The sequence below is a fragment of the Poromitra crassiceps genome, assembly GCF_964638095.1.
Source record: "Poromitra crassiceps genome assembly, chromosome: 1".
NCBI lineage: Eukaryota > Metazoa > Chordata > Actinopteri > Beryciformes > Melamphaidae > Poromitra > Poromitra crassiceps.
Window position 1 is genome coordinate 98219420 of NC_139623.1, and position 22229 is coordinate 98241648.

The 22229-nt window shown below is 44.4% G+C and overlaps 1 protein-coding gene across 2 annotated transcripts in view; it reads right to left on the reverse strand.

Moving 5' to 3' along the window:
- LOC310789556 (neuronal migration protein doublecortin-like) overlaps window positions 1-11295 on the reverse strand; it is a gene marked incomplete at its 5' end in the record, with an annotated part of 45939 nt that extends 34644 nt beyond the window's left edge. For both annotated transcript variants that reach the window (XM_083651194.1, XM_083651193.1), the window contains 2 exons: window positions 1671-2008; window positions 10932-11295. In XM_083651194.1, the coding sequence (XP_083507320.1) occupies window positions 1671-2008; window positions 10932-11295 (702 nt within the window). The remainder of the gene's footprint in view (window positions 1-1670; window positions 2009-10931) is intronic.
- Window positions 11296-22229: the final 10934 nt, after the last annotated feature.

Here is a 22229-nt window from a genome sequence, read left to right on the forward strand (position 1 = left end):
GTCCCAAACGGGCTAACAATAGGCAACAAGGTGCAAGGATCAAACAACAATAGAGGGCGTGGCCCTGTGTTCAGTGACTGAACAGCATAGTGGAAGACAGCCACGTCCCAAACGTTTCAGCCTTTGTAGCACAAATGGACTCAGAATTACCAATGGCCTAAAAAGTTAACTCCCTGACAAAGGCTGATGAACAAGACAGCAAGTGGAACAACAAAGTAGGAGAATGTGTTGCGTGGGAAACTGAAAGGCAGAACAAAGAGCATGACAATGCAGGTCACTGTGTAAAGAGTTCTCATGGAGTTTTTTGATCGTGTCATCATTGATTGAGGGCAAGAGAGTCAACAATTTGTCAACATCTTGTTCTCTACCTACCATTTTGAAAGTGATACGGCTCAATATCTAATCCAGAGAGAAGTTACATGATCTTTGATTTATTTTTTACAAAGCAAAGTCAATCATATTTGTGTTCCTCCTTCCTTTGATCCTGCTGATATTTGCCTTGATGTGGGTGGATGTATGAATGTGTAATTGTCCTGAATACTGACCACAGATTTGACTATTGTGCCACATTATTCTTTATTCTTGTTTTCCCCATTATACAAATTAAAGTTGCATGATGGAGACAAAATAACTACAGTATTATTGTGTCATTATATTTTAACTACATGCATAAGCTTAAAAATTTGTATTGGTCAGTTTATTCTTAAAGAGGACCTATTATGCTAATTTCCAGTTCTATATTTTATTATTATTTTATTCTAGGACTCCACTAGAGTAGCTTTGAATGATTCATTTTCTTTTTGTTTTTTTTACTTATTTATGTGAAAAATAGTGGAACACTAGTATCAAACAAATGTTAATATCTCAAAAACTATACATCGCATCCCTTATTTTATTTTGACATTGTGAGTGAGAGCAGAAGTAGCTGAAGGATTTGATGTATAATATGTACAGTATCTACTTTCAACGTTGTGTCAAGTCAACTATCGGTTTTAAAATGTATGAATTTCGTAAAAAGTACAGCATTTAACGTCTGGTAGAGTGAATTGTGACATCACGCACTCAAGGCTGGCTCTATAGGATCCTATTGGTTGGGCATGGTTTGAACAGTGCAGGGGGCTGGAGCAATGGCCATATAAGGCAATCGGGGTCTATCTGACGTCACCTAGACCCATGTTCTCGTTCAGATCAGTCTAAATCCTGCCATTTTTTTCTAGAGGGGATACCTTCACACGTCCCCTTTAACAGATTGAGTTAAAGCAGGAGTAAACCCCAAAACACTTTGTTTCAGCTTTTAACCAATATATGACTTTTGGGGTGGTGTGTGAAGGATTCTGGTCAAAATCTCCACATCTGAGACCAAACTGTTACCATTGTACCATTTGTATCTTTTTCATTGTATCAGGAAAAGTGCCCTCTATGGGTTGAAACCGCTTTTTCTTTTTGGGCACTCTAAAATGGCCGGTTCCTGGTTGCAATCTACGTCACGGCCAACTCCCGCCTTCCCCACTCATGTGAAAAACGTTTTTTTTCCATGTGATTATTACTGTAGTTCACGCCAGGAGTTGTAACATCTCCATTCACTCCAATGGACCCGTTTTGAGCGCGAGCCCTTTAAGAGCGCAATGCTGATAACACAATGCGAGGCCGTAGTTCAGAATGAGTCCTACCTGCTTTCCGTCCAGTGTGTAGATCCTCTTGACCACGCCACTCTCCAGTTTGATGGCCTCTGTGATGTCGGTGAGCACCTGCTCGAAGGAGTGTGCCGTCTTCTTGTTGAGCAGGATGCGCACGGCCTTGCGTGGCTTCACGCCGCTGCGCATCACCGTCACCAGCTTTGGCCGAACAAAGTCCTTGGTATCTCCGGGATCGCCGGCAGCAGCCTTGGCGGCCAGCATGTTCTTCTGGCTGGCAGAGGCCTTTACATTCACCGACCAGTTAGGGTTGACGTTCTTCGTGTAGTCGACCTTCTTGTAGAAGTTCTCTGATGCGCAGACGTAGCTTTCCCCTGAGACGGCAGAGAGAAATCAGGTTAGTGCGTTGTCATGTGATGAGCCATTCAACTTGGTTTGACACCTGAGAAGCCCCAGTAGCATCAAAATCAAGGAGGAAATACTCGCACCCAACAGGAACTAGAGTTATGTGAGACACTAGCACCAGTGGGAGAAACGATCCCTAAGCTTTCACGACCATCTCAAATATCACATTATGGGAAATGTAACTTGTTGCTTTGGAGAGGAAGAAAACATACTTAGGGTAAACAATACATTGGTTGAAGATACCTTCTTTTTTTTCAGATTTTCCCCATATTTTTCTCCCCAATCGTACTTTGCCAATTCCCTCTCCTGGACTGGTCATTGCTCCACCCCCTCTGCCAATTTGGGGAGAGTTGTAGACTAGCACATGCTTCCTCCGATACATGTGCAGTCGCCAGCCGCTTCTTCTCATCTGACAGCGAGGTGTTTCACCGGCAGGACGTAGCACGTGGGAGGATCACACTAATCCCCCAGTCCATTCTGCTGTAGCTCGCAGTGGCACATGTACTGTAACTGTACATGTAACTGTACATGTACTGTAACTGTACATGTCTGCTGTTTAGAGAAAAGAGGATCACTATACTGCTTCACAGTACAGTGGCACATGTACTGTAACTGTACATGTGTGTTGTTTAAAGAACAGACAGGATCACTATACTGCTTCACAGTACAGTGGCACATGTACTGTAACTGTACATGTCTGTTGTTTAAAGAAAATAGTTTTGAGGTTTTTTCACGAAAGCCTCACACTACACTGCTTCACAGTACAGTGGCACATCCTCCCACTTTAAAGACTACGGTACTTGTTTTTTTCCTGGAGAGTAAAGCATTATATCCCCAGGCTCGGCTACACTCGCACAAGGACAGTCCTCCTTCCAGATAAAGCATAGCTTTCTCCTGTAAGAACCATCCCATCAAGTAAGTCTTAACGGAGGATTGCTGTCATGAAGATGTGCTCTGGTGCTATGCCTACCAGATCAGACTGAAATCATGTCACCAAGCATTCCTTAACAACACGCTGTCAAGGGCTTAAATAAGAAAAGTCCAGCCACACCTCAAATTCCACTCATCTTTCTGCCGTTTCGTCTACACAGTACATCTCTATTTTCACCACTGCCTCCATTCAGCACCTCTGATGTGCTGCTCTTGTTCAGCGGATCAGGTGAGAGACGGGGAGAGGAGCTGTGCAGCCAGAGGGTAGCAGGGGAAGAGACAGAGGGTAGCAGGGGAAGAGACAGAGACAGACAGAGGGTAGCAGGGACAGAGACAGAGGGTAGCAGGGGAAGAGACAGAGACAGACAGAGGGTAGCAGGGACAGATACAGAGGGTAGCAGGGGAAGAGACAGATACAGAGGGTAGCAGGGGAAGAGACAGAGACAGAGGGTAGCAGGGGAAGAGACAGAGACAGACAGAGGGTAGCAGGGACAGAGACAGAGACAGACAGAGGGTAGCAGAGACAGAGACAGAGGGTAGCAGGGGAAGAGACAGAGACAGACAGCGGGTAGCAGGGGAAGAGACAGACAGAGGGTAGCAGGGGAAGAGACAGGGTAGCAGGGGAAGAGACAGAGTGTAGCAGGGGAAGAGACAGACAGAGGGTAGCAGGGGAAGAGACAGAGACAGACAGAGGGGAGCAGGGGAAGAGACAGAGAGAGACAGAGGGGAGCAGGGGAAGAGACAGAGGGTAGCAGGGGAAGAGACAGAGACAGACAGAGGGTAGCAGGGGAAGAGAGTAGAGACAGACAGAGGGTAGCAGGGGAAGAGACAGAGGGTAGCAGGGGAAGAGACAGACAGAGGGCAGCAGGGGAAGAGACAGAGGGTAGCAGGGGAAGAGACAGACAGAGGGTAGCAGGGACAGAGACAGAGACAGAGGGTAGCAGGGGAAGAGACAGAGACAGACAGCGGGTAGCAGGGGAAGAGACAGACAGAGGGTAGCAGGGGAAGAGACAGGGTAGCAGGGGAAGAGACAGAGTGTAGCAGGGGAAGAGACAGACAGAGGGTAGCAGGGGAAGAGACAGAGACAGACAGAGGGGAGCAGGGGAAGAGACAGAGAGAGACAGAGGGGAGCAGGGGAAGAGACAGAGGGTAGCAGGGGAAGAGACAGAGACAGACAGAGGGTAGCAGGGGAAGAGACAGACAGAGGGTAGCAGGGGAAGAGACAGAGGGTAGCAGGGGAAGAGACAGACAGAGGGTAGCAGGGAAGAGCCAGAGACAGATGGAAGCAGGGGAAGAGACAGAGGGTAGTAGGGGGAAGAGACAGAGTGTAGCAGGGGAAGAGACAGACAGACAGAGGGTAGGAGGGGAAGAGCCAGAGACAGACGGAAGCAGTGGAAGAGACAGAGACAGAGGGTAGCAGGTAGGGCTGTGAATCTTCACTGGCCTCACGATTCGATTACGATTCAGAGGGCTACGATTCGATTCGAGTACGATTATCGATGCATCTCGATGCATCTCGATGCATCTTAAATCGATGCATCACTTTTTTCCGCAATACATGATTTATTTTTTCTCAATTTCTTTTTTCTCACTGTGTGGCTACTTTTAAAATAAAAGTGCATTTGGAATTGCATTGTATTATGATCCATAATTAAAATAAACAACTGCATGTACTTCCATTATATTTTATTTGATTATTTAAAAAAATATATATATAATAATAATCGATTTTTGACATTTGTGAATCGATGCAGAATCGTGCACGTCCGCATCGCGATGCATCTTATAATCGATTATTTTTGACACCCCTAGTAGCAGGGGAAGAGCCAGAGACAGACGGAAGCAGGGGAAGAGACAGAGGGTAGCAGGGGAAGAGCCAGAGACAGACGGAAGCAGGGGAAGAGACAGAGGGTAGCAGGGGAAGAGAGAGACAGAGAGACACAGAGGGTAGCAGGGGGAAGAGACAGAGAGACACAGACAGAGGGTAGCAGGGGGAAGAGACAGAGAGACACAGACAGAGGGTAGCAGGGGGAAGAGACAGAGAGACACAGAGGGTAGCAGGGGGAAGAGACAGAGACACACAGACAGGGGGTAGCAGGGGGGGGAGACAGAGAGACACAGACAGTTTGGCAAAGGGGGAATCCAGAGGGCATCAATTAGGCCAAATGTAGTGAAATTACAGCACAAAGGCACAAAAAGGGGATAATACAGTGCAGGGAGATTGAGTAATTAATTACTACAGTACATCCCCCAAAGAGGAAGTACCCCCCCCCCCGCCCCCAACACACACACACACACACACACGGAGATGACCACTTCATTTTGAACAAATTAAGCTGGGGTTTATCTTTTAGCTTCATTTGCTTTAACAAAGCGCACCCCTATCCACCTCACCCCACTTTCCTGGAACAATTTCATACAGTACTGATTCTCAGAATCAGGACCTGAAGTTGGGTTTTTGACCAGATTTGAGCATCGTTGTGGCATTCCTACTTCTGTGCAATGTAAAGATTTGGTGAACAAAAGCATTTTCTTCCTTGCAGGTTTAGTAACCTAAAAAAAAATCTGGGATATTTGTTGGGTTGTTTGGGGCTCAAGACAACTTTTTCTGTCCCTCGTTTATCAAGCTTGAAGCAGCACTGCTTTAAATCAAGCTTGAAGCAGCACTGCTTTAAATCAAGCTTGAAGCAGCACTGCTTTAAATCAGGCTTGAAGCAGCACTGCTTTAAATCAAGCTTGAAGCAGCACTGCTTTAAATCATCCTAAAGCAGTTTGAGACAACATTCATGCTGCAAACTGGCCATGGGTGTCAACTGGAAACACTGATAAAGGACATATATCCAGGCCTAAGCTGTATGTAAGTAACATTGTTGTTAGCATAAGGTGGCCAGATTTCTGAAATGAGAAATGGGGACATTTCCAGTTCGGCAATCATATCATTAAAATATCCAATGTTATTATTATCTATTAAAATATCTATTTTAATAGATTCCGGTTTCATGTATTTTGACCCTGATAACCGTTAAAACTATGGTGCAGGCAGACCGATATCCCTCTAAAATACCACATAAGGACACCAAGGCCTTGAGTAATTGTGCTGTGATTTGGTATGAAAAACTTTTGACATTTGGAGATTTTTCTAAGCCAGGGCGTCATTTGGGTATGGCACTCACCATACCTTGCCCCCCATTTTATACAGTGAGGTCAAGTTTAAAAAAACATGGTCTCACTACAATGAAATGGCCACTATGGGGACTAACATCATCACACTATAGAGACTAACATCCTCACACTATGGTGACTAACATCATCACACTATAGAGACTAACATCCTCACACTATAGAGACTAACATCCTCACACTATGGTGACTAACATCATCACACTATAGAGACTAACATCCTCACACTATAGAGACTAACATCATCACACTATGGTGACTAACATCATCACACTATGGGGACTAACATCATCACACTATGGTGACTAACATCATCACACTATAGAGACTAACATCATCACACTATGGGGACTAACATCATCACACTATAGAGACTAACATCATCACACTATGGGGACTAACATCATCACACTATGGTGACTAACATCATCACACTATAGAGACTAACATCCTCACACTATGGGGACTAACATCATCACACTATGGTGACTAACATCCTCACACTATGGGGACTAACATCATCACACTATAGAGACTAACATCCTCACACTATGGGGACTAACATCATCACACTATGGTGACTAACATCATCACACTATAGAGACTAACATCCTCACACTATGGGGACTAACATCATCACACTATAGAGACTAACATCCTCACACTATGGTGACTAACATCATCACACTATGGTGACTAACATCATCACACTATGGGGACTAACATCATCACACTATGGTGACTAACATCATCACACTATAGAGACTAACATCATCACACTATGGGGACTAACATCATCACACTATAGAGACTAACATCCTCACACTATGGGGACTAACATCATCACACTATGGTGACTAACATCATCACACTATAGAGACTAACATCCTCACACTATGGTGACTAACATCATCACACTATGGGGACTAACATCATCACACTATAGAGACTAACATCCTCACACTATGGTGACTAACATCCTCACACTATGGTGACTAACATCATCACACTATGGTGACTAACATCATCACACTATGGTGACTAACATCATCACACTATAGAGACTAACATCCTCACACTATGGGGACTAACATCATCACACTATGGTGACTAACATCCTCACACTATGGGGACTAACATCATCACACTATAGAGACTAACATCCTCACACTATGGGGACTAACATCATCACACTATGGTGACTAACATCATCACACTATGGTGACTAACATCATCACACTATGGGGACTAACATCATCACACTATGGGGACTAACATCATCACACTATGGGGACTAACATCATCACACTATGGTGACTAACATCATCACACTATGGGGACTAACATCATCACACTATAGAGACTAACATCCTCACACTATGGGGACTAACATCATCACACTATAGAGACTAACATCCTCACACTATGGGGACTAACATCATCACACTATAGAGACTAACATCCTCACACTATGGGGACTAACATCATCACACTATGGGGACTAACATCATCACACTATGGGGACTAACATCATCACACTATGGGGACTAACATCATCACACTATGGGGACTAACATCATCACACTATGGGGACTAACATCATCACACTATGGGGACTAACATCATCACACTATGGGGACTAACATCATCACACTATGGGGACTAACATCACACTATGGGGACTAACATCATCACACTATGGGGACTAACATCATCACACTATGGGGACTAACATCATCACACTGTGGGGACTAACATCATCACACTATGGGGACTAACATCATCACACTATGGGGACTAACATCATCACACTATGGGGACTAACATCCTCACACTATGGGGACTAACATCATCACACTATGGGGACTAACATCATCACACTATGGGGACTAACATCATCACACTATGGGACTAACATCATCATCACACTATGGGGACTAACATCATCACACTATGGGGACTAACATCATCACACTATGGGGACTAACATCATCACACTATGGGGACTAACATCATCACACTATGGGGACTAACATCATCACACTATGGGGACTAACATCATCACACATGAACACAATTGGGCTCATTGAATCCCCAAGAGTGTCAGCTTTCCAGTCATTCCCAATTTATGCAATTCCAAGACCGTTTATGGAGCCGCTGTGTGCAGTAATATTTAAATAGATGTGCAGATATGCAAAACACATTGATACTGCATGCAAGAAAATGCATGGTTTACCAAAAACTGCATGGGGGATTAGCATAAAATGGCCAGGTCAGTAAAGGGGAGACTCATAGGTACCCATAGAACCATTCTCATTCAGATATCTTGAGGTCACGTGAGAGGTCAAGGGACCCCGTTTTTCCCTTGCCAAAAATTGTGTTATTTAGCCCCCTTCCTGACAAGCTAGCAGAAGATGGTTGACATCAATGGATGCCTCAGGCCTTCTAGTTTCATATGATACCAGGAGCTTTCAAAATGAGCCCGCTACAGCCTCTGAAAGATGGTGGGGAAAAATAAAGTTAGTGAAAACGGGGACATTTCTGGGGTCATCTCCAAACAGAAACAGGTCACCAAAAATGGAGACTGTCCCCGGAAAACGGGGACATCTGGTCACCCTGGCTAGCATCCTATAATAGATCTGCCTGATGAGCGTTGGAGGCAGCTGAACATGAAGTGGTCTATGAGATGAGATTATGTCTACTGCAAACCAGTCAGAAGCCCAACAGATATGCAACAATATGAGATAGCATGGCAGGCAGGGTATAAAATTAGCCTACTGCTGAATGAAATGATGATGCAATCATCTTACAATCACTTGGTCATTTAAAAAGGTCAGTAATGCAAACTGTTTGCACAAAACCAGGGCCAGATAGCTATGGTTAGCTAATTTAGCTGGTTAGCTTACCTGCCAAATGACAAGAGGAACAGATTGCATCCCTCATATCTATATCACTATCTCTATATCTACATCTATATATATTACAAAGACATTGCAGAGCTCCTGCTCATGGTTAGTAGGCTGACCTGTTTGACAGTAAGTTAAGAGAATGCGATTTAGAAGCTTGCGTTACGGTATACACGACACGGTACGACTCAATTAGTCAATTACTCAATGTAGCTTTTTAGTGAAAACGGCCTCCAAACTTCAATCAACTGTGAAGCAGTAATAAAAAAGAAACAAACCGGTGCATCACATACAGTACAGTATGTACAGTATTCTCAGTCACTTGTAGTCTATATGGCACACAACAAGACAAAACATGAATTTCTTAATCTTCAGCATTGCATTTACCCAGCTAATTTAATTTTGTTCTTATCAGAGGCACATAATTGAGATAATTTCATTTCTGTCTTCAGAGTAGCACTCAAAAATAAACACTAATTCCGGCCTACTCATAGTCATTGTCATTCATCGTCAAAATTGCCTTTCAATTACTTATCTCTTGGTCACTGAATTGCATTTAGCAATGTGGCAAACAGAATCACCCACAAGTGTGTGGTTACTCAAAATATATTGGTCACACTATTGCTCTAGTCCAAAGTGATTCTTCAGATTAGAAATTGAGACATCATAGGAATGAAGAGATTACAGACCAAACAGATGAGCTTCCTAATCTCAATAGAAGTGGACATGTTATACTTCTAAATCTTAATCTCAGTATAGATTTAAAACTGCAGATCTTCTTTAACACGTTCACTGCCATTGGCGAGTCAACTCGTCAAGCAGAAACCAACGGTTGACTGCCAATGACGACTCAACTCGTCCAAAAAAAAAAAGAAAAAGATTTGACGGTGGGACGTTGATCTAACCCTTTTACATCTCCTATATAAATATGGGAGCCACCGAACGTGTACAACCCATTCCACCGACCCACTAAGTGGCGACAGTGCTCTCCAGACTAGAAAAAGCCGAGCCAAAACTGCAGGGGAACGCGCGAGGAAACCATTCTCATACTGTAAAATGGATTGGCGAAAACGCTTTCGCTTTCGCGCATTATCGCGCTGGGAGCTGGCGGTGGGGGATTGCAAATTTGCATAATAGATTATGCGTGCAACACACTTTGAAACACCGGCAGAAAGCCCACAATCGCACGCAGCTTCATTCCAGCTGAGCTCACAACCGAAACGAACGAGCCCCATGCAGACTCGCCCAAAGAGCAGCCGCCAGCAGCCAGGCAGCACAGACAGGCAGAGCCTCGCTTGGGACAAACGCTGCAAAGCCACCAGAGACACACCAACGGAGGGAGGAGTTTGAAGGAGAGGGGGGTTTCCTGCTGCTATGGAGGAAATTACTGTTCAAAACTATTGTTTAGATGTCTGACGTCTTACGCCAAAAATAAATGGTTAAAGTGACTGTTCTATCGAATTTCACAAAAAGCCGTTTATCTCAGCTTAAATTTTCAGACGCTGAAACCATGCTGTATTCTACTGCTAATGCCTACATAACTACTAACTCTACAAACTAACTCTTTTAGACAGAGAAAGCACACATTCTATTAGTTCTTTTGAGATAATTTGTGTTCACAAAATCTTAGCAGAAAAGAATCCTCGCTCTTGAAAGATGAGCCAGAATCCTTAAAAAAAACCTTTGGCAGAAGCTACCTACAGTATTGAAAAAACGGCTGGCAGTGAATGTGTTAACACGGTGGACTGTGATTTCTCAATGCAATCTCACATGGATCTATTGTAGAATGAAGACTATAATCACCTAACTCGTACAGAGATCATACCTACATGATAGATACATCTACTACTTGGCAGGCCTACACAACTCGACGTACCTTCCTCTAGGTCATCCATGGTGGCAATCTTGCGTGTGCCGTCGATAGTGAAGATGAAGCGGACACCCTGTGGCAGGTTGATGTGGTCGGACAGCGAGCGCGTGAGGTCAGCCAGCAGAGCGTCAAAGGTGCGGAAGCGGTCGACGGCCACAGCGTACACGATGCCCTTGAAGTAGCGGTCTCCATTGCGGTAGAAGCGCACCTTTTTGGCCTTCTTCTCATTGGTGAGGGCCTGGAGAGTGCGCGTGCGGTAGAAGCTGCAGTGGGCACTGTGGGTGGGGCTGGGGAGTCCGTTCATGCGCCCGCCACGTGGGGTACGGGATGCCTTGTCTCGCTCGTCAAAATGTCCAAAGTCCAGCTCCATGATGGCAAACTGGTGATGGTTTGTGACAGATGTGTGGTGGTGGAGGTGGTGGTCAGGGGAGGTGGTGGAGGTGGTGGTGGTGGTCAGGGGAGCTCCGGGGAGTCTGGCAAAAAGAGGGGGAAAGAATACAGAGTAAAAACATCAAAGAATGACGAAATGATTACTGACCGAAATTAGACCATTTTTGGCAACAGTAAATTCAATCAGAAGTCAATGTTCATCATGACTGGTTAATATGGACTTGGTATTCATTCATTAAGGCAGAGTGGACACCAAATACTGTAGCTGTCATTTGGACTTCATTAGGATCAGGATGTGAATCATCATCATCATTTAACATTTAGTAAGTGGGCATCTGTCAGATGCGTCCCTTTCAAACGCTATTATCATCACTGCCCACATACTGCCATGCGTCTTTCACGTTGGTATCACGTTAAGCAATACATTCACCAGGGGGCAGTAGAGAGTCAAATGTATGAGTGTGTGTGTGGTTTTGCTCCGTTTCATGCGTATCCGTAAGCTTTCAGATGACGGACAGAAAACGCACGAAAAAAACAGAAGGCTCTGTCCGTGTCCGTCTCCGTCTTTAACGTAGAGTATAATTGGGTCTTCCTCTGATCACTAAAATACTGTAGCCTAAAAAAAGCCCTGCACTAAATATTCTGCTTTAGCAGAGCCAGAGGCCTCCCTCTGCACCTTGGAGCCTTCTGCAGATGCCATGCCCCTGGGCACCAGATGGGGAATTTGTCACTACTGGTGCTTTGAAGTCATGATGACAATAAGATATGTCCTCTTATTTCTTAATGTCATATTTAAATCATCAGAAAGCCAGAGTCGTGCCTCACTGGGGACATGTAACAGAATCAGGCATGTTAAAACAGGATTAGGCAGAGAGCTGGGAATCAAGAGGGCTGACTGACTGACTGACTGACTGACTGACTGACTGACTGACTGACTGACTGACTGATGGACCAACATCAACTAGCTTTCCCATTGACCCACATTTGATTAACAAAAATATTACATCCTCCCTAATGAAAAGCCACGGTTATTGCGGGAATTTTTTCTAAGTGAAAAATAAGTTGTTTGTAAGGGGTAGTCAAGTTATTAGAATTACTTTGATTAAGAGAAATCCATAAATTACCTTTCTTCTGTACATAAAGCGAGCTAGGCCTAGACTTCAAAATAATTAGACTTTGATTAAACTACATGAAGGGCCGTTTTGCTGGCCTTACTTGATAGTGTGCCATCCACTTTAGATATGGCATGTGGTGACTGGTGAGTTGCATAGCATTGAACAGTTGTCTTAATGGCCTACACAAATTGATAATTGGCACCTGCCTGGCCTGTTGGTTCAAAAGTGATATTAAGCCCCAAAATCTCAAGTGATGATGACGTGAGAAAACTCGAGCAGATGCTGTTGCAATGGATTGGATGGATGACAGGCTGAACTGTATGGGCCACTCACATCAGAATGTGCTTTTGTAAAGTTTATTTTCTCATTGCCTGTAAATTATTAAGCATACATGATTCCAGATTCTACAAACTTATTCAACTACAGATGCCCCGCCCTCACCCATATTGACTCTTTGTTGTAATAGAGCTACCTACATTTTGCTTTTGCTGTCATGGCGAACGGGCTATGGCCACTTGATGCAAATTCTGGTTTGCATTCACAGCATATTAGGGGTATCAGGTTAAGAAAACTCTCAGAGCTTCATTGTTCAAAAATGACATTACTGGACTAATAGATAAAATCACTATTTAAATGGTATTCAAACTTTGAACTTCTGGGGGCGTCTGGATAGTGTAGAGGTAAAAGCACTCGTCTACCCCCGCAGAGACGCGGGTTCAATCTCTGGCAGCACTACTTCCGGCTTGGTCAGATGTTCCAGACATAATTGGCCATGTCTGTGGGTGGGAAGCCGGTGGGATAGCGTGATCCTCTCATGCACTACGTCCTCCTGCCGGTGAAACTCCTCACTGTCAGGTGCAAAGAAGCGGCTGACCACTGCACCTGTATCGGAGGATACAGGTGGAAGCCTGGTCACTTCCTGATAACCCCCCACCTGGTGGCTGTGACCACACCTCAGGCACCTATAGCCACAAAAAGTGAATGAACCAAACCTTTCAACCTCAACACTGATACACACCCATACCCACAATGAGGAAATTATCTATAGGAAATGATCTGTGCATCCAGTGACATAATCTCCAGTGACATAATCTCCTCATTCAAATTCTTATTTAAAGTTAAAAAGTGATGTCACGACAATTACAATCAAAATGGCAAAATGAGGCCAAGATGTGCAGAGGGGATGTACAGTGACGTCTGTCACTTGTTACTTCTATATGCTGCCTTGTAAACTGATATGAAGATCTGGTAACTGGGTTTTGAGCACAACAGCTTGTTAAAAAGGACAGCATGTTCTATGGGCTCTGGTGCTCTTGCCTTGATGGGCTTTAACAGAGTCACACCATTGTATTTTTCAGTTTTGCACCATATTTGTAGCAACGTTCGGCAATTTGCCAGTGACGTAGACTTCTGCTGTATTCTGAAAGTGAACCTTTAACCCCTTAATATATAATGTAAATAGCAGCTAACTTGCTTTATATACCTTTGATCACTGTCCTTGTTTGTTTGTTTTAGCTTGTATATGCATACCTCTTTCCCTTTCAAAGTACATTGAGAGCAATGTATACCAGCGTCAATTTCCCTGTATGTCTACATACTTGGCCAATAAAGCTGATTCTGATTCTGATTAAAACCTCACAACAAAAAATCTCCATGCAAGCCTCTGGTGCCACGTTTGCAGAAAATGTGTTCCATTGTGCCTATGCATGAAAAACAATCAATCACACAATGCCTAATATTGCTGTCCATTTTCTAATCCTTCATGGCTCAATGCCACAAATATTTCAGCACAATGACAAACGGAGGGCATTAAAATAGACAGAAACATATTGTGGCCACCCATACATGTGCCTGGGCCTTCAGTCCCCTGCTGGCTCCTGGCTGTGCCTGGGTTTGATGACAGACAGGGATAGGGAGGATAGGGGTGGGACTTCTGTGGAATGGGTGCTCCTCGGCCGACAAAGGCCAGGTTTCAAGCCCATCTGCTGCACTAATGGGCAGAGCTAACAGTGACCCTTCCCCACTGGAGCATCAACTAGGACAGTCCCATTGTCTCAAACAGGGTGCCTTCGATGTGACATCACCGTCACTGCTGCCGCTACTGCTCATTCTCCAGCACTGCAAGAAAGTACTGACCATCTTCTCAAGGGAAGGAACTGTACTACTAGCCTGCTTTCTTTAGGGTCAGAACACTATACAATAGGTTAGTAGCATCATCTTAGCAGTGCCTATTGATCTCATCCAAGACCATTATTATCAGGATTATCTTCTTCATCATGATTGATTTAGTGCATAGACATCCATCAATACAGTTGGGGGGAAATCCCCACTATAATAATCAGAGGGCATGCTCCTCCCAAATCAAATCATGCCCTGGGCATCAGATAGCAATGCAGTTGCACAACTGCATTGCACAAGCATGACATTTTTGTCTGTGATGACCCACACAACAACCCAGTGACTAATAGGCTACACACTCCCAAAACTAAAGACCGGCGTCACATTGCATGGCTGTCACTGTCCAGTCTTCATCAAGGCTGTCATCTAGGAACACTGAGCGACCCTGAGGTAGCTATCATTTACCATATTCAAAAATAAAAGAGACAAGTTTTGTGGCAGCACACACTTCTCATTTTCAAGTGATTGGGATGGATCAGTGCGGTCAGACGCAGAGGGCATCGAGTGCTACATTTTAACGCAAGTTTTTAGAAATAGAGTTGACACACCTAACGCTGCCCACCCACAAACCACCTGCTCAATGGCCCCACACATCTCTGTGCAGCAGGACACATCCTAAAACATGTCTCCATACTCCATAATAACTACAATGACATCTCAACTTTGCCCACTCCGAGGCGAAAACAATGGCATTTAATTCCTCGTGTATGAGACGAACCAAAGCGGTAGGTAGGAGACTCACCTGCGTCGCTGTGTGGAGTGAAGGGAGTGGGTGTCTGCTGCAGGATAGCGGGAGGCACGCCGTCTCTCCCCTCGCCTTTGTCTGCTCTGTCTGAGAGCCCAGCCGCTGCTGCTTCACAGAGGAGCCACTGGGTCCTAACGCCGACGCGTATAAACCCGCCCACCGTGAAAATACTGAGGTGGAGCTGACGTCACTCTATCGCCCAAGGTAAAATGTACAGTGAAAGTTTGTGAAACCTTAAAAAACAAAGAAACACACAAACAGTGAAACATTCCTTGATTTGAAATCGACTGGTATGTCTTATTTAATGAATGGATGATTAAACAACAGGCCCATACATTAAAGGACGTTTGTGTATGTGTGTGTGTGTGTGTGTGTGTGTGTGTGTGTGTGTGTGTGTGTGTGTGTGTGTGTGTGTGTGTGTGTGTGTGTGTGTGTGTGTGTGTGTGTGTGTGTGTGTGTGTGTGTGTGTGTGTGTGTGTGTGTGTGTGTGTGTGTGTGTGTGTGTGTGTGTTGACAATGTCAACTTTATTATTATAGATAGATTGGAGTGGGGCCTGATGCTGCTGCTCTTGTTTCTCATGTTTGAGGTGGCCTGCTCCTGAACTGAAAAGCTCCTGAAAAGTGAAGGACAACCCAAGGTTAAATATCACTCTATGGACAGGCTCTAACAATTGGGATGTCCACATTTCAACCTCATGGCTATGTAAACTATTTCAGTGAAAAGACTGTAGTCATGGTGGTGATTTGTAACCTATTTAGTTCAATGAAAAGACTATGTGCTGTTAGTCATGGTGTTGATTTCAACCTCTGGCAAGCTTGTAGACTGTAGAGGGTCCTCGGGTAGCGTCAGCATGTACTTCTTGGATGATGTCACAAGATACTCCCAACAGGCCGGCATGTCAAGAAAAAGACAAATGTAACGCCAGACCAGGCATTACAAAAACAACAGCCTCCATTGTTGTGAAACTTGAGTAGCAGTGACTTTTGGGCCTGAAAACTAGGTCAAAATACTATAGCCTATAATGTTCAATGTTCCCTAAAACTCATCTCTGCCAGATGTAGTGCCTGAACAGTAGAGACTGCAGGGAAAACGAGAAGAGAGCCGGTATTTCCCCCACAACTATCTAACTTTGTAATCCTATACTGTATCTCAAGGTGCATGCTGACAACACGCTAGGCAGGAAATGGTTTTCACTATACCTCCTACAACAAACAAATGAGTAGTGAAGGTGACCATTGTAGGCCTACCACAGAAGCATCAATCTATCTGACCATGTCATGATTGTATTTCTTCTCTTGGTTCTATTGATGCACAAAAGGAGTGTATGGGACAGAAAAGGAGAGGGTATGGGACAGAAAAGGAGAGTGTATGGGACAGAGCTTCTTGACCTGAATGTTTCTTTTAATCTTCTTCTCTCGATTCAGTCTTAGATTTGATGGTTTTATGTAAATCCCATAGGACTTTGTGGATTCAGAATTACAATCAGAATCTTTTTTTTCTTCTTTTTTTATGGATGATTGCTCACATTAAATAGAGCACAACAGAAAATTATATATTATACTGTATATAAAATGATATACTGTATACAATAGAAATGTTGGAAATTGGTCTATTTTCTATCCAATATACACACGGTTTCACATGGGATTTTAACTGCCAGCGGAGGCATGAGGTTAAGGAAATGATTTATACCATGGTATGTTCAGTAATTAATTTTGTGTTCTAATATGACACCAAAGACATATGAGGAGTATCCTTTCCTCCACTCCTTTAAAAGAGATAACAATAACAGATACCATGTTTTCTTTTCTAAAGAGCTAACAAAAGAACAGAGCTATCTCTTTTCACAGGACACCGCTCTCTTTGTCAACTACGGTAGTCCTCTCTCCTCAGGCGTAAAAGCTTCACTTTTACACTCAGCTGTTGCCACATTGGGCAGCCTCTCCTTTGCATGTCATGCATAACTCTAATTCACTGTGATCTCTGGCTCCTCTGCACCTCGCTCGCAGGGTGAGTCCCCCGAGGGCCGCTGCCCCACTGCAGCCTGACAGGGGGAGAAGGAGGAGAGAGCGTCCATGCTGGGGGTTACTTTAGCTGCAGCCTGACAGGGGGAGAAGGAGGAGAGATCGTCCATGCTGGGGGTTACTTTATCTGCAGCCTGACAGGGGGAGAAGAAGGAGAGAGCGTCCATGCTGGGGGTTACTTTAGCTGCAGCCTGACAGGGGGAGAAGGAGGAGAGAGCGTCCATGCTGGGAGTTACTTTAGCTGCAGCCTGACAGGGGGAGAAGGAGGAGAGAGCGTCCATGCTGGGGGTTACTTTAGCTGCAGCCTGACAGGGGGAGAAGAAGGAGAGAGCGTCCATGCTGGGGGTTACTTTAGCTGCAGCCTGACAGGGGGAGAAGGAGGAGAGAGCGTCCATGCTGGGGGTTACTTTAGCTGCAGCCTGACAGGGGGAGAAGGAGGAGAGAGCGTTCATGCTGGGGGTTACTTTAGCTGCAGCCTGACAGGGGGAGAAGGAGGAGAGAGCGTCCATGCTGGGGGTTACTTTAGCAGCTAAAGTAATCCCAATCCAAGAGGGGCAGATTTGGATATTGGGCTGTCAGCTGGGTGCCGTGTCGCACAATGTCTCATGTCAAAGTGAACATGCATGAGCTACTTTCCAAATCTGCTGTCATTATTTCTTGTTCTGCTATGAAAGAATAACCTGCTCAACTTTGGAAGCAGGTCTTTGGATTTGATTGGAAGAAAATACAGGCCTTCTAAAATATTTGTTGGTCCTCCTGTTGATAGTGGTCTTTCACTTGCAATAGTAAAAGTGAAGTCCCTACATGCAGTGTTAGGAAGTATTTTAAACCAAATAGATCTGATAACAGCTAGTCATTGGATACCTAGTTCATCCTTATGTAAATCATCATGCAAATTGTGTTGTCTAGGGGGAAGTGAAAACAACGCAGTAACACATGGGGCCATTGAATTTGTTTGACATTGTATATCATTTCTTGGTTGTAATGCCAAACATTAGATTGAATGTAATGAATTTAAATATCGTCTGAAATAAATAGCCTACATCTTATGTAAAGATTAGGGTTTAGTCAGGGTTTGTAAGGCAACAGATTAGGCATATAAAAGTATGTATTTACATAGTTTCATCCCATAATGATTAATTTCTCATTTGACTTTGAAAACATATCAAACATCATAATCCAACAATGAACATAATGCACATCTCCAATGCTACATGTTATTAGATTACACTTTATTTGAACATGTTCTCGTCTAACAGCAATTCTAAAGTAATTGTGTACTATGAGTGAGTGAGCCTATAGTGTGATGAAATGATTGTATACATACCGTACATCTTTATTGTGCCTACCCACCTTTTGTATAATCTGGGTTGGTAAAGCAGTACAGACAGTGAAGTTCAGTGACAATGAGAGACAGAGTGCTTGGCTGTGGTTTTATGACATGGGTGGACTGCAGGAGAAGCATAAGTGGCTCACAGCTGGTGTTTTGGGGAAACACGAGAGAGGGGTGTCGAGGCTCTGCTACGAGGGGAGGGGCTTTGTGGGGAGAGGGGCTGCAGCCATGACGACTGATGGAGGAGGAAGTAAACAGATGTCCACAAGCTGGCAGACAGGCCCAGAATGGTCGAGCCACTGAGAGACAGGTGGGCTTACAGGGACACAGTGGGACCACATAGGGACCGAGACCAAGGCGGGGCTTCCTATTCTCAGAATTCTGACTTTAAACTAGAATTCTGACTTTTATTCTCAAAAGAATTGTGGGATTAATCTCAGAACTCAAATACTTTTTTCATATAGTCCTAATCCTCATCCATAGTATAGATGCCTGTCACTTCTTTAGATTAGCGATCCCCGTCAGTAGAATTGCAATAATCACAGCTGCACCGAATTGGAGGTCTCTTTTCATTACTGTACCACCAATTGATGGTCCCACCTAAGAGATCAAACTTCAGTCATATGAATGTGACTCTGTGTTGTCCACCACATCAGATAGGTATGGAGACTCTCATGTAAAATAACAAAACTGGTCTGGTTAAAACCAAGATTTACTGAAGACTCCCAAAATAAAAGTCATCAAACACACAGATCTTAAGGGGGGGGGGGGAGATCTTAATGATTATCGTCTCTTTAAATCCATTGTAGACTGACTGGATGAAATAGTGGGACAGTACATGATGTTTGCTATGACAAAGCTTTTCTCCCCAGCAGTGTCCTTCAGTATTTTACAGAGCCACTAAAACTTCAGTCTTCATCGACATGAGCTTAAACCTGGAAAGGCCCAGTTTGAATCCTGTGACCAGCTGCAAAACTCTGAGCGGAGGAAGTGGAAGAGACAGGCGCTCGCCTCCCTCGACTCCTACTGTCAATGTGACCTTGAGCAAGGCACTTCATCCCCAGCTGCTCGGAGATGCACTATCATGGTGGAGGACCGATGAGATACAACAGAGCCAAGGGTGTCAAAGAAACCAGAAAATAGGATCCCGCTGTCACAGGAGAAAGCGTGAACGGGTCGAGGTGTCAAGGTGACTTTGGGCGAGCCAATGAATCTCCAGGTGACAGCTGTGATGCTCGTTAGACATCAGCATATTATGGCAGCATGAGACATGATGAAGGCAGCATGCAGTGAAAACCTTGTACCTCCCAAAGGTCAACGTTTCAGGACTATGAAAAACCGCCTTGTCTTTAAACCTCAAAGTGGGGTCCAGGGAAAAGCAAAAAGGGGAATAATTTATTTTCACTATAAATCCATCCATAAGTAACACAATAACAGAATGTATTTGTGTCATGGGTTTCATACACTTTCTGTAATAAAACATCTAAAAGCAAAAAGCTGATCAGTTTGGGGACCCTGGGACACAACTTATCAAAATTGTGTCCATTTAGGGGGCCTTGATGTGAAAAAGTTTGAGAACCGCACTTTGTCATAAGACAAAGGGAGGTTCCTAACTTATAGAGACCCATGAAATGAACTAATGGTCACCAAAATCATCAAGATTGGAGTTACAAGGATTTTGCAGGACAGCAGCGACAACTACTCCCACATTTCACTGCTAATGTGTTCTCCGGTTAAATCATGGTTATATGTAGGCTATGTCTCGTCTCATCCCACAGACTCTGACTAGGCATGACTCATCATTTCACCACGCTGACCTGTGGGCAGGGGGTGGTGCTGTGCTGGTAAGAGAGAGATGAGCAAGAGAACACTTTTGTCATGATGACAGCATCCTGGACTCATCAATATCTACAGGAGCTTATTCATGGTACAATTAATCTCTCGAGACAGACTTTCGACTTGCATTGAAAATCTGTCGGCAGGCTCCATCAAAAGGGGTGTAACAGCGCTCGCATGCATGCTGCGCTTTACCCGATCAAAAAGTGGACATGACCGGTGTGTAGTCAAAACTGACCATTTTCAGCGTATAGCAAGTTGCTACTTGCTACTTGCTACTAGCAACGAGCTAGAGTTGTTATTGTTGTTTCATAGCGACGGACGGATTTGATTGCGACACGCAGGGAGTGGAAAAGAAATCCATTAATGGGCAGAGCCGGTCATTTGGAGCCAATGGCAGAGCTTGCAGGGAGCAGAAAAGGATTTTCTTCCGCTGCCGACGGAGCCTCTTGAGTTCCTGTTGCACCACATTGAAACGGGGCTGCCCCCAGAGGTTAGAGAAAAGAAAAAAAAATGTTTAACCGATGGGTTCCCAGATTGTGGACCAATAGTCTCAAGAGGCTTATTCTGAGCCAAGCTCAGCCACTGCAGGAAAAGCACAATAAACGTCAGAGGGTGACGTCATCTGCTGAGTTTGTAGTGAAGAAGCTGTCTGTCTTTCAAAGCCACTGTATAACCTTCACTGTCACCACCATCATCATAACTTCCACTGAATGAATGAATGAATGAACGAACGAACGAATGAACGAATTACATCTTGTGCATGGCGCACTAGCTATGAGGACGGGGAGGTCCGGACCTCCCCTAATATTTCAGAGAAAAAAATAAAACAATCTGCATGGAAAAGCATGAAAAACACGGGATCGCTTTTATTTTGAAACGAAAGGCAGGTCAGGCAGGAAGTCATCTGACGCCGTGTCTGCGGTAACTTGATTCCGAGAGAGCAGCAGCATGGTGGTGAGTGATGACTGTCTGTCTGCCTGGCGAGATAATTGAAGGTGAGCGAGCTGCGAGACAGTGAGCGAGTGAACGACAGGCAGTGAGTGACACTGACAGATTTTTTAGCAACAACCAAGAAAGTAAGTGTCTAGTCTGTCTCTTAAGTAATGTTACCTGTGTGACACGTTGGGATGCTACTGGCTAATCATGCATGATCACTGGTGAAAGTGGGCCGGAACCATCCGGAACTCAGTTCCGTTAAGAAATTCTGTGCCTGAACGGCGTTCCTGGAAGACACGCAGCTACTGTCAATCAAAATCCGATTGCGCTGCTGCTCGGCTGTCTGTCCATACTGCGTTATTTCGAAACCCACATAGGTTAAGCCAAAACCACGCCCTGTGCCCGCCTACGCAGCAGTCAAGCGCCGGGATTGGCCAGGAGAAAGTATTTTGTCTTCTTTTGACAGCTGGAATCTCCCACACCACAAACACTGCACAGCACACGGCCCAGCGATTTCATGAACCAACTGAATTGCTCTTGAGAGCGCACATTGAAATGAATGATGGTCACATACCTTCCTTAGTGTATTAACGCTATTGAAAACGTAATACAAGCTTTTAACACATTTCCCACACCACAAACACTGCGCCCAGCCCAGCGATTTTACTAGGCCTAACCAAATTGCTCTTGCGCGGACATTGAAAATAAATTACTGTAATATATTAACGCTAATGAAAATGTAG